Source organism: Symphalangus syndactylus, chromosome 4, assembly GCF_028878055.3.
Source record: "Symphalangus syndactylus isolate Jambi chromosome 4, NHGRI_mSymSyn1-v2.1_pri, whole genome shotgun sequence".
Lineage (NCBI taxonomy): Eukaryota > Metazoa > Chordata > Mammalia > Primates > Hylobatidae > Symphalangus > Symphalangus syndactylus.
Genome location: NC_072426.2, coordinates 95,775,766 through 95,788,568, shown reverse-complemented (window position 1 = coordinate 95,788,568; position 12,803 = coordinate 95,775,766). Strand labels below are relative to the sequence as shown.

Below are 12,803 nucleotides of genomic sequence, written 5' to 3'. Positions count from 1 at the left end.
TCGGTCCTTCCAGGCCGGGGGGCATCTCCCACACAGGCAGCCTGCAAATCAGAGCCCACAGCTCCAGACCAGCCATTCTCAGTGTGCTCCATAGACACTGGTTCTGCATGGAGCTCCATTACCCCTAAAAAAGTATATTATCTGATGACTTATGTTTGGGAAACTCTGCATCTTGGCCCCCTCTTGGAGAGTCTGTCTACTGCACACCACCACACTGAGGGGGCTCTGAGAAGTCCTGCAGCAGAGACATCTGTCTGGGTTCAACCTGGCAATGCTCAAACCTATTTATCCCCAAAGAGCACTTTTCATGTGAAACTGATACATGCCCCAGAGAACTGGTGATTCACAGGCACATCCTCTGCAAAACAGTTTGAGGGCATATATCACATCTCTAAAGATGACAGAAGACACATGCCCCAGATAATTAACTTTCCTATTTGCTAGGTGGGTGACTGCCACAGAGGGGAGAGGAGCATGGCAGCGACCAAAGAAACAGGATGCTCAGAACACACCAGTATTTATTAAGTATTGTGCAGAGCAGTTAACACGGCAGACCTGAGATTTCTACACGCTCAGAAAGGCCCACTTGCAAGGCTAACCACTGAATGGTGTCCGTGAACCCGAAGGTAAACAGGGATGTTCAGATGGCAGGAGAGAGCCACGATTCCCAAGACAGATTCAGCATCAAAAAAAAATGTTTCCTGGTCAGAAGCATTTTTTGATTGAAAAAGCACAATAACTCATGCTGTTCTCATCCCCTGGCAGTGGCTGGGAACCTTATAGGACCCATTTGCCCCCGGCCCGTCGTGGCCCTAGCCCTACCTCCTCAGGGAGAGGGCACACTGGTGCTGCAGCTGGATGGCCGTGTCCCTCTGCTGGGTCAGCATCTCTGTCTGCTTCAGCAACCGCTGGTTCTCCTCCCCCAGTTGCTCCAGGCGGCTCAGGTCTGCGTTGTGGATGGCGACTTTCTCACTGTACCTCTTCCGAAGGGCGTCATAGTCCTTCCTGACCACCTCCAACTTGTCCATGGCCGTGTCATACAGCTTGTTGAGAATCTCGGATGACCCGTTGTGCTTCAACACCTGGAGACCAGACAGTTTCACTTACCAAGGGTCTGGGGGAGGTGGTGGAGACCTGGGATCCCACTCTCATTTTTGTCTATCTGAGGGTGAGACTGATTGCAAGGGGCGGGGGTCACCCTAAGGCTTTTGAGAGTCTTGAGGTCCAATTCTCCAGGCCCTGCAGTCACACTGGGCTGATTCATTTAGATTCACTCAGTCACAAGTATTTACTAAGTATTGTGCAGAACAGTTAACACAGCTGACCTGAGATTTCTATATGCTTAGAAAGGCCTGCTTGCAAGGTTGACCCTACTGAATGGTGTCTAGGAACCTGAAGAGTAAACAGTTCTCTAGGCTGATGTAAAACTTTTCTTCCAGTGATATAAGCAGCTCTGGTACTGAGCCTGTACAAACAAAGTGGCTTATGCTGAAACCTGCTTTCTTCTGGGAGTCCAGAATCTGGGTACATGCTAGGCAGGGGTTCCTACATGACCAGCCCCCCAGTAAGACACTTGGGCACTGAGTCTCTAATGGGCCTCCGTGGAGGCCAGCGCTTCTTGTGTGTTGCTGTGATTCCATGCTGGAGGAATTAAGTGCATCCGGTGAAACTCCACCAGGAGAGGACTCCTGGAAACTCAGGTCCAGTTTCTCCTGGACTTTGCCTTACACACCTTTCCCCCTTTGCCGACTTTGCTCTGTGTACTTTTGTTGTAATAAATGTCAGCCATTGAGTATAATTACATACTGAATCTTGTGAGTCCTCCCAGAAAGTCATATAGCCCAGAATCAGGTTATGTAAATCGGACCTAAAGACTCTCAAAAGCCCTAGGGTGACCCTCAATGGTGTAGGGTCCCCCTGCATCCCATGCAAGTAGCTAATGTGTCTAGCACTGTTCTAGGGGCTGGTGATGCCAGACAGGACAGAAAGAGGCTGTGCCCTGTGGGCCTTTTATCCTAATTTGGAGGGTGTGGACACACAGATAGGCCAAATAAAGTAACTTCAGAGCAAGGTAAGAACTATCAAGAAAATAAAAAATAAAACAGAATAATGGGCTGGAGAGAGCCATCTGAGCAGCAGAGTGGAGGGCTGTGAGGGAGGCTAAGGCTGAAGATGCTTGTTGAAGAAGGTGACTTCAGAATTCAGAGGCAAATGAAGAAGAGCAGCGAGAGCACACCGGGCAGAGGGGAGGGCAGGGGCAAAGGCCCAGAGGCAGGGCCTGCAGCGTGTTCTAGGGACAAAGAGAGGGGCAGGGTGGAGTCGCAGGAGCCCAATGCACAGGGGGAGGTGGCTTCAAAGGGGACCTGGAGAAGTGGGCATGGGCATGGGGGTGGCCATGGCCGCAGGCCTCACAGTGAAGACTGTCTCCTGAGTGAGACAGGAAGCTGTGGAGGGTTTTAAGCTAGACAGCATTCTACTCTAAATGACAGGCACTAAAGTTCATTTGGGGTGCTGTTATAGAGAAAAAAACAAACCAAGAAGATGAGTTAAGAGGTCGCCAGGGGGGCTGCTGGCTTCGGCTAAGCACCTCATGGGATCTGAGCCCTGGGGTGAGTCACTCCACCTCTCTGGGTTTCAGCTTCCGGATTCCTCAAATGCCAAGGCTAGACCAGGAAAGCTCGTCTGGCCCTTCCAGCTCCAACAGCTGAGGAATCCCCTGGCTCATTCAGTGGGAGCCTGGGTTATCAAGTGTTTGCAGCCTAGAGAACCAGAACCTGGGACAATGGAATATTCCCTTTGGAGTTAGGGTCAGCTCTCAATAAACACAAAAAACACAAAAAGCAAAAGAGGGCTTAATTTAAAAGTCAGACTCATAGCAACAAGAAAGTAAGCTCCCCCCTCTAAGACCTAAGCATTAGATTCTAGGACTGTAGACTCTTAAAGAGGAAGTCAAGGAACAGGGAGAAATGGAGGGAAGAAGGGAAGGAAGGAAGGGGAGGAGAAAGAGAAAGAGAGAGAGAGAAAGAGGGAAGAGAGGGAAGGGAGGGAGAGAGGGAGGGAGGATTGGTTCATTTCAGGCTCGTTCTTTTTCCTTTATTTATTTTTAAAGCAGAACATTTTCTTTCAAGGGAAATCTTACTAGTATACCAAAAATATATAACTTATTTTAAAAAGCAGTACACAGGTATCTCAGGCAGTCAAAATCTTCACTGTTTTGTAAAATGGCATCACTGTTGCAAAACAGGAATGCACACTGAGAAACAGAACCTCACTGACAGTGCCCACTCTACATCTAAAATTTTTCTTTAAAAAAAAAAAAAAAAACCTGGCCAGGCACAGTGGCTCACGCCTGTAATCCCAGCACTTTGGGAAGCCGAGGTAGGCAGATCACCTGGGGTCAGGAGTTTGAGACCAGCCTGACCAACATGGTGAAACCTTGTCTCTACTAAATGTACAAAAATTAGCTGGGTGTGGTGGCAGGCACCTGTAATCCCAGCTACTTGGGAGGCTGAGGCAGGAGAATCACTTGAACCCAGGTGGCGGAGGTTGCAGTGAGCCGAGATCGCGCCATGGCACTCCAACCTGGGTGACAAGCGTGAGACTTTGTCTCAAAAAAAAAGAATGGGCTGTCAATGAAGGACACTCCTGACATCTAGTCAACCAACGCCTTCTACCCATGTCTGGAAAGGTCCAGCATCTAAACTGGATTGCCCTGATTGGTGAACAATACCTCAAAAATGCCAATTAAAAATTACTTCAGGCCAGGCGCAGAGGCTCACGCCTGTAATCCCAGCACTTTGGGAGGCCAAGGCGGGCAGATCACAAGGTTGGAAGTTCGAGACCAGCCTGGCTAACATGGTGAAACCCTGCCTCTACTAAAAATACAAAAATTAGCCGGGCGTGGTGGCAGGCACCTGGAATCCCTGCTACTGAGGAGGCTGAGGCAGGAGAATTACTTGAACGTGCAGTGAGCCAAGATTGTGCCACTGCACCGCAGCCTGGGTGACAGAGCAATACTGTGTCTCAAAAAAAAAAAATTACCTCAAATGTTTTACTCTCTAAACATCCCCCCAGGCCAAGTGAGAACCCCATTGGCTCCAAATGAGTCTGGTTTGCTGGGGAACAAAGGAGGCTGCCATTGCCTGAGTTCCCCACAAGGTGGCAGCCGCGGGGAGACGAGCCAACACTCTCCTGCAGCAGCTTCCCGCCTTCCCAGCTCAGAAACAAACTCATTCTAAAGGCAGCCTTGAAATGACACAAAGCCCGGTTCTGGGCGGTAGCCCGCAGAACCCACCTCCACCAGTGCACGGCAGAATCAGGAGTCTATACCATGGTTCGGCCTCTTTGCAGTCCCCTGAACGGCTAACCTTGAGGGGCCTGGATCCGGGCCTGTGTGACAATCCAGGGACGTTTCAGGGCCGTGTGAATCAGGCTGCCAGCAAGAGCCATGAGAGTGGGCCACGAATTCCCAGTGCGACACGGTGGGTCAGGGAAATCCCAGCGCAGACCTCGAGGTCCTTTCTGCTGCTCCCCCCAGCCTTCATAACATGGTAGGATACTCGGGTCAGAAGACCGAGAGAGAGATCAGGCCCCATATTGCTTGCTTCCACCACGATGACCGCCACCCTTGGCCCGCTCCACAAGTGAAAGCTCCTTGGGATAGGGTCGTGCTCACCACGAGCTACTCCGCCTCCCTGCAACTCCTAACCTCCGGTTCTCACTCTAGCCTTGGAGTCAAACAGAATAACTTGTTCCCACAGGGCAGCATCCAGATACTCTAAGAGGCTCGCAAGCCCCCAAACACCTCTCACCCTTTCTCTACAAACAGGACTCAGCGCCAGGCCTGTGCTATGTAACCAACAGCCTCTGAACAAAGCTGGGGAACCAGGTCACGGTTAACTCCAGAGAATCCAAAAAACTAAATCTATTGGTCTAGAATTTTTCCCTCTCACCATTAGAGGATTATGTTCTTGGTAGGTATTTCCACATGCACGTGCACATACGAGTGCACACACACACACACACTTAACTAGTCAAATGTTTAGCTTCCCAGCAAAAGCTAATGAAGAGAGAACATTTAAATTTGGCCCAGAATTCTAAAATTAAAGTGATCATAGTTCACTGCAACCTCAACCTCCCAGGCTCAAGTGATCCTCCTGCCTCAGCCTCCCAAGTAGCTGGGATCACAGACACACCCCACCACACCTGGCTAATTTTTTATTTTTTGTAGAGATGGGGGTCTCACTATGTTGCCCAGGCTGGTCTTGAACTCCTAGACTCAAGTGATACATCCACTTTGGCTTCCCAAATTGCTAAGATTACAGGTGTCAGCCCCTGAGCCTGGCCTGAGAGTGAACTTCTCACTCAGGCAGGCAGCAGTCTTTAGAGATGATGCCCCTCCAGCCTGAGCACAGGACAGTTGGCCTATGAGTTCAACGGGCTTAGGAAAAACGGGTGGAAGTTGCACAGGGGAGGCACAAAGACAGCCATAGTCTGAGCTGTTCCCAGCAGGGAGGCCAGGAAGAGACCAACCCTCCTACCTGTACCCTACACTGGTCAGAACACTCCTCTGTGGGCTTCTCTGTAAGGGATGCCCTTCAGCCACCAGGAAACCCCTCTCCTGCTTCCTTCCTCCAGGCCCATCAAAGGGCATTCATTCAGGATACCTGGGACAAGAAAATCGACTTTCATGAATTACAAGAGAAAGTGTATTTTAAAGACAGGGGAAAGGGCAAGGAAGAGGAGAGAGAAGACTCTCGGGGTCTGAGAGGTTTCCCAAATAGATTGGCAAGACCTAGGAGAACATGTGCACTGCCCTGGTCCCAGGAATTCTACCTGTAAGGCTCAAACTTCAAAACGTGTGTGCAAAAGAGCACAAAGACATGTGTGTCCACTGAAACATGGTTTGTAAACACGGGAAGATGTTGACCACCAAGACGCTCCCAGAATTCGATTAACACCTGACAGACAACAAAACAAGCAAGGACCCTTTTGGATGTGCAAATTCACAGAAAATGTAAGGAAACCCATGATATATTGTAGGATATTTTTTTTAAAGTAGGTTTCAGGGAATAAAAAATAAAAGTATATGGGTATTAAATGTGACATTAAAAAAAAAATCTACAAGAATACACATCCATCCCAAGAGTTTACACACAGGATGGTCATTTCCACAAAGCTAGGCTGGGTCTGAGGAGGTGGGTGGCTGCCCACATTGGTTGAAGATTTTTTTTCTATTTTAACTGAAGAATACGCACTATTTTAGTAAAGAAAAAAAAATGCAGAAACACTCTCTACTTAGATTCCCCAACCAAGCCTTGTCAGGGTCTTCTGGGCATTCTTGATACAGCCTAGAAGAATCCAAGAAGGCGCACTCGGACTGCCCAAACCCAGAGATGGGGATGCCAGGCAGAGGCCCTCCCCAGCAAAACACACATACAGACAAAACACCTGTGTGCTGCTCTCAACCACGGCGCCCCCTCCCCCAGGGCTGCCTCATTTCCTCTGAGATAAATCATGCAGAGGGCCAGGAAGCCCCACAAATCCCTCAAGCAAACATGCAAGTCAAACAGCACCATTTACCCTGCAAGGGCCTCTTCAAGTTTACAAGGCGTGGGAGGAACCCGGCAACAAAACTGCCCTTGTCCAGAGAGGTTGACCTTTGCCCTCGGGCCCAGCGGGGAACAAGCCTGTGGCCATCCCCATATCCCCGCTTCCTCTGCTGCTGGCCTACTGCCACCTGGGCATCCCACAGCCAGGCATCCACCCCACGCCTGACGAAGGCAAGAGGGCCCAGGATGCCAGGATGCGGGGCTGGCTGCCCAGCAGCTCTGAGATGCTCCCAGCCCTGCTCCCTGTGGCAGCCAGGCCTCTTCTCCTGGTGGGGTCTGGAGGTGGCGTTTGCTGAGAGGCACTGGTCCAGCTGAACTGACCTGGGGGACCCCAATGACCAGGATGCATCCCTACCCCCCGCCCCTGCTGCCAAGGACCCACAGCGGTAGGAAAAAGAGAGCAGGGAATGGGCTGCAGGGTGGGGGAGGAAGACCCTCCCCTGTGAGACAGACAGGAAAGGGAGAGGGGGACAGGGGTGGGAGGGACGCCTCAGTCTGAATGTCTGTAAAGCTGAGCAGGTGCTCAAGAAAGTCAGAGAATGGGAGGCAAGGAAACTTTACGCTTCTTGAGGGCAGAGTGCTCTTTCTAAAAAACAATTTTTTCAATTAAACAATTTCTTGTAGAGACAGTCTATGTTGCCCAGGCTGATCTTGGACTCCTGGAATCAAGGGATCCTCCTGCTCCTTCCAAAGTGCTGGGATTACAGGCGTGAGCCACTGTACCCAGCCTGGATTTCTCTTTTTATGACAAGGTGAAATTCTGAGTCTTTTTTTTTTTTTCCCTCTCTGAGTTATAATTTACATACCACACAAAGTGTGCAATTCAGTGTTTAATATATTCACAAGGTTATGAATCCACAAAGTTGTGCAGCCACTACCACTATCTAATTCCAGAACATTTTTATCACCCCAAAAACAAACCAGTACCCATCAGCAGTCACTTCCCAAACCCCAAGCCCAAGACAACCACAAATCTGCTTTGTGTCTACATAGATTTCCCTGTTGTGGACATTTCTTGTACCTGGAATCATAGTTTGCGGTCTTTTGTGGCTGGTTTCTTTCATTGGCTGTCATGTTTTTGAAGTTCATCCACATTATAGCATGGATCAGTACTGCATTCCTTGTTATGCTGAATAATATTCCATTGAATGGATAGATCACATTTTATTTATCCATTCATCAGTCAGTGGACCTTTGGGTTGTTACCGGTTTGGGGCTGCTATGAATATTCACACCTCAAGTTTCTGTGTGAATGTATATTTTCAGTTCTCCTGGGTGCACACCTAGGAGTGTCGCTGGGAGGTCACCTGTTAGCTCTGTTTAAAACAGTTTTTTGAGGAATCACTCAGCTGCCTTTCACAGTGGCTGTATCATTTATTCCCATCCACAATGTATGCAGGTTCCAATTTCTACACATCCTGGATGAGGCAGATTTAAACCCAGACGTGACAGGATTAGAATAATATCATTAACGACCACAACATTGACTGAGCACCTCATACACACGGGCATGTGGCGCCAGTGCCTTCTAGGCAGTGTCTTCATGACAGCCATATAGGCCAATTCTGCTGCACTGAGATGTGCCAACCTCACACTTTCTAGCAAGGCTGTGGGGCTTCCCTTGGACCGAGGTGGAGCCACATACACCTCTGAAATGATGACTCTTTCAAGGAAGTATAGAATCCAAACTAAACCCCAAAGCAAAAGGTTACCTCAGCCAAGTGTAGACCAAGAAGAACAAACTGCCAGCAGGCAAAACAGCAAGAAAACAAAGCACACGGCAGGGTGCAGGTGAAGGCCGGGAGGGGCCGCCTGCCCTCAGGTGGGGGAAGTTACCACGCGCCCCAGGGCAGATAAGGGGCTCGAACCCTTAGAGGGCCATCCCCTCGGGCAGCTTCCTGGGAGCTTTGTTTCTACACAGTACTGCCATCCTTACCTGCTTCACATGCAAGATTCCTCCAAAGGATTTCTTCTGAGGTTAAAAATATTTTTGCCTCTTTAGAAACTGAAAACCTACAGTCTTTAAATCTGTTTGCTCTACGAAGCTCCACTGACATGCACAAAGAAGGGTCCCTGCAGGGGGAATGGGTTGTGGGCAGTACTGACCAGAGCTAGCACGGCACTTTCTACTCTCTCATTTCATCCTTAGAGAAATGCTCTAAGAGGACCACCCCCACCTCCTGAACCTATAAAGTGTGGGAAGGGTGTTGTCACAGCTTCTCTGAGCCGTGCAGCAGGTGCGAGAAGGGACAGCCTTCCTGCTGCTGGCTTTCCATTACCAAGGCTCAGTCAAGACCTATGGGCTAAATACCAACCTCTGCCCCAGTCACTGGGCCTGACCTCACACAACCGATTCCCCTAATCAGAGGGCACACAAAAAATACCTCTAATAGCTCCAAGTATATCCATCTTAGGGTCCCTTGCTGAGCCTGCCCTGGTTACTCCACATAAAACCTCAGTCAATATCGGAGAAAGGAAAATAAACAGCAAGTTTTTCAACAGAAGCAAGTTTTTCAACAGAATACGGTTTCATTGGAATATGGAATACTCCTTTGATCTAAACAATTAAACCTTAAAGCCATTAGGCAAAGCAGAGCAAGACAAGGACCTACACTGGGGCAGGTCGCCCCAGAGGGGATATCATAGCTGGCATAGAATGAGGAGTGGGTCCTGGCATGGCATGAGGAGACCAGGCCTGACAGAGAGAAGACATGCGGTGGAAGAGCCCACAAAGGGTCAGGAGGGGATGGGAACAGGATGGGGGACTGCAGAGGGTATGGGAGGCAGCTACACATGGGGGATTGACCAAGTAAACAAATTAAGAATAACAGGAATCAACTGGGCATGATGGCTCACACCTGTAATCCTAGCACTTTGGGAGGCCAAGGTGGGTGGATCATGAGGTCAGGAGATCGAGACCATCCTGGCCAACATGGTGAAACCCTGTCTCTACTAAAAATACAAAAATTAGCCAGGTATGGTGGCATGTGCCTGTAGTCCCAGCTACTAAGGAGGCTGAGGCAGGAGAATCGCTTAAACCCAGGACGCAGAGGTTGCAGTGAGCCAAAATCACATCACTGCACTCCAGCCTGGGCGACAGAGCGAGACTCCGTCTCAAAAAAAAAAAAAAAAGAATAGGAATCACATTTTTCACTGTTTTTTTGTTTGTTTGAGGAGGAGTCTCGCTCTGTCACCAAGGCTGGAATGCAGTGGCGCAATCCTGGCTCACTGCACGCTCCGCCTCCTGGGTTCACGCCATTCTCTTGCCTCAGCCTCCCGAGTAGCTGGGACTACAAGCACATGCCACCATACCCGGCTAATTTTCGTATTTTTAGTAGAGACAGGGTTTCACCATGTTAGATGGTCTCGATCTCCTGACCTCGTGATCTGCCTGCCTCAGCCTCCCAAAGGGCTGGGATTACAGGTGTGAGCTACCACGCCCAGGCTTGTCACTGATGTTTTTAAAGGAAGTTACAAAAATAAAAGAAGTGGAAACCAAAATGAACCTGTGGTCTTGGATTAGAACTGAAAGTGTCAATGTGAACTCATGGCTTTCAATCTACATGTCTGATATAGAAATAAAGATATACATATGTGTATGTATATGTGCCTGTGTGTATGTGTACACTTAGCTACTCCCTACTTCTTTCCACTGAGAGGGCCGGGAAACAGTGCTAACTCAAGCTACAAGCACATCCAGCACTTGGTTGGCTGTTTTTTTTTTTTTTTTTTTTTTTTTTTTTTTTTTTTTTTTAGAGACAGAATCTCACTCCATAGCCCAGGCTGGGGTGCAGTGGCGTGATCATAGCTCACTATAACCTCAGATTCCTGGGCTCCAATGATCCTCCTGCCTCAACCTCCTGAGTAGCTAGGACTACAGGTGTGCCACCATGTCCAGCTAATTTTTTTTTTTTTTTTTTTTTTTTTTTGTAGAGATAGGGTCTTGCCATGTTGCCCAGGCTCATCTCAAGCAATTTCTCACCTTGGTCTTCCAAAGCGCTGGGATCACAGATGCGAGCCAACATGCCCGGCCCAGCATTTACTTCTCAATACTATTCTCCATTAAAAGGAATGAGGACTACTTGGGAGAAATGGCCAGTCTCCAGGGGCTGGGCCTACCTGCTGCTGCTGGGCACGGAGGTCACCGATCTCCTTCTGGTCCTCCTCATGGAGCCGCTTCATGTCCTCCCACGACTGCTGCAGCAGGTTTCGCTCCCGCAGCAGCTGCCCATTCTCCCGCCTCAGCATGTCCACGTCATCCTTCAGCCGAGTCTGGTCACTCAGGAGCCGGCTGTGGAGTGTGCTGAAACACCCGGTACATATTCAGTGAGCCCTAGCCAGCCCCTCACACCCCGCCCCACCCCAGGGCATCACCAGCCTCAGGTCCCAACACTTCCTGTAGATACAGCGGACAGGAGCCAATGGCAGCTAGGTCTGCAGCACTCAGAGGCAAGCCAAAACCTGCTAACAGCCCAATTCGAGAAACATCCAAATTACCACTTACAAACCTGACACCAAAAAGGGCACATGTATCTCCAGGGAAGGGAGACAGGCCCCTCTGGTACAGACTTAGTGCCTCCAAATACTGGGGCCTGGGCAGATATCAGCAGGTGGACAGGCAAAGACCCTCAGGGGGGTGCTGGGAGACCAAAGGGAAACACCCCTTGGGCCTATCCTACAGGAAGAAGCTGCAGTAGGGCCCCTGGACAGAGACCCAGGGGCCTGCCTGACCCCTGCTGCATGTTCTGAATCACTTTCCTGTCTGCCAGGTCTCTGAAGCTGGCAATAAGATGTGAAGGATTAATAGCCTTGTTTTACACTTAGGAAAACTGGGGCCCAAAGGCACAAATCTACTTGCTGTAGGCAGACTGCTTGCTGCTTGCACAGGGATGGGACTAGAACCAGAACCCCTGGCTACTAAGTCCAGAGAAAAGAAGGGCAAAGGCAGCTGTCTGTGGGTGTTGGGGGCCCTGGCCAAGCAGGCCTCACTCACTGGTAGAAGTCAGTCTCCTTGGCCACCTCCTCACACCTCTTCAAGGCGTTGGTGTGCTGGTTCTGCAGGCTCTGCAGGTCCGACATGGCTCGCACGCACTGGATCTTCAGCCTCTCATAGTCAGGATTCAGCCTGTGGTAGGGCCTGGCCCAGAGAGCGAATGGCCCCATGAACACAGGCCCCAGGATTCACATGGATGGGGAAGCCAGGTCCTGGATTAGGCCAGCCCAGTGGTTCTCCAATACTGGTCTTCTATGCACCACACACACCTGGGTGTTTGTTAAACTCAGATACCCTGGCCTCACTCAGACCCACAGAATCAGAATCCCCAGGATGGAGGGAGCCGTGGTTGCCTGAGCTCCCTGCATGGGCCTAGAGAGCTGAGAAGGTGCCAACTTGTTCTGTAGGAACTCCCAGGAGTCTGTACAACAGGTCTGAGTCCACCAGAAACCTGTGATGAAATGTCTCTTCTCTGTAGGCTCGGCATGGTGGCTCGCACCTGTAATCCCAGCACTTTGGGAGGCCGAGGCAGGTGGATCACTTGAAGCCAGGGGTTTGAGACCAGCCTGAGCAACATGGTGAAACCCCACCTCTAGAAAAAAATACAAAAATTAGCCTGGCGTGGTGGCATGTGCCTGTAGTCCCAGCTACTCAGGAGGCTAAGGTGGGAGGATCACTTGAGCCCAGGAGGTTGAGGATGCAGTGAGGATACTGTTGCCCACTGCACTCCAGCCTGGGCAACAGAGAGGATCCTGTCTCAAAAATAATTAATAAATAAATAAAAATAAAATATTAAAGAAAAGAAATTTCCCCTCTCTTTAGAACAGTGACTCTCAATCTTGGTACACATTAAAATACCAATGCCCAGATCAATTACATTAGCATATCTGAGGGTAAGACCCAAACGTGAGGATTTTTTAAAAACTGCCCAGGGGATTCCAATGTGCAACCAAGGTTAAGAACACTGGCCATGAGCAGTGATCTCAGAGGGGGTTCCCAGACCTGCAGCACAATATCACCTGGGAACTTGTCACAAATAGACATTCTCAGGCCTAGCCCCAGCCCCAGCCCTCCTGAGTCAAGTGTTCTGAAGGGACGGAAAAAGAGGCAATGATCTGTGCATTAACAAGCTCTGTGGATGATTCTAGTGCATGCTCAAGTTTGAGGACCCTTTTTCTAGAGCAGAGGTCAGCAAACTT

At 49.8% G+C, this 12,803-nt stretch overlaps 1 protein-coding gene across 5 annotated transcripts in view; it reads right to left on the bottom strand.

The window, feature by feature from the left end:
• The window catches only part of DLG5 (discs large MAGUK scaffold protein 5), a 137,457-nt gene that overhangs the window by 54,467 nt on the left and 70,187 nt on the right, over positions 1 to 12,803 (bottom strand). For 4 of the 5 annotated variants that reach the window (XM_055275587.2, XM_055275592.2, XM_055275590.2 and 1 more), the window contains exons 4-6: positions 11,605 to 11,748; positions 10,731 to 10,914; positions 823 to 1,082 (exon numbers count right to left, since the gene is read on the bottom strand). In XM_055275587.2, the coding sequence (XP_055131562.1) occupies positions 823 to 1,082; positions 10,731 to 10,914; positions 11,605 to 11,748 (588 nt within the window). The remainder of the gene's footprint in view (positions 1 to 822; positions 1,083 to 10,730; positions 10,915 to 11,604; positions 11,749 to 12,803) is intronic. The other variant, XM_055275588.2, reaches the window with a different exon arrangement.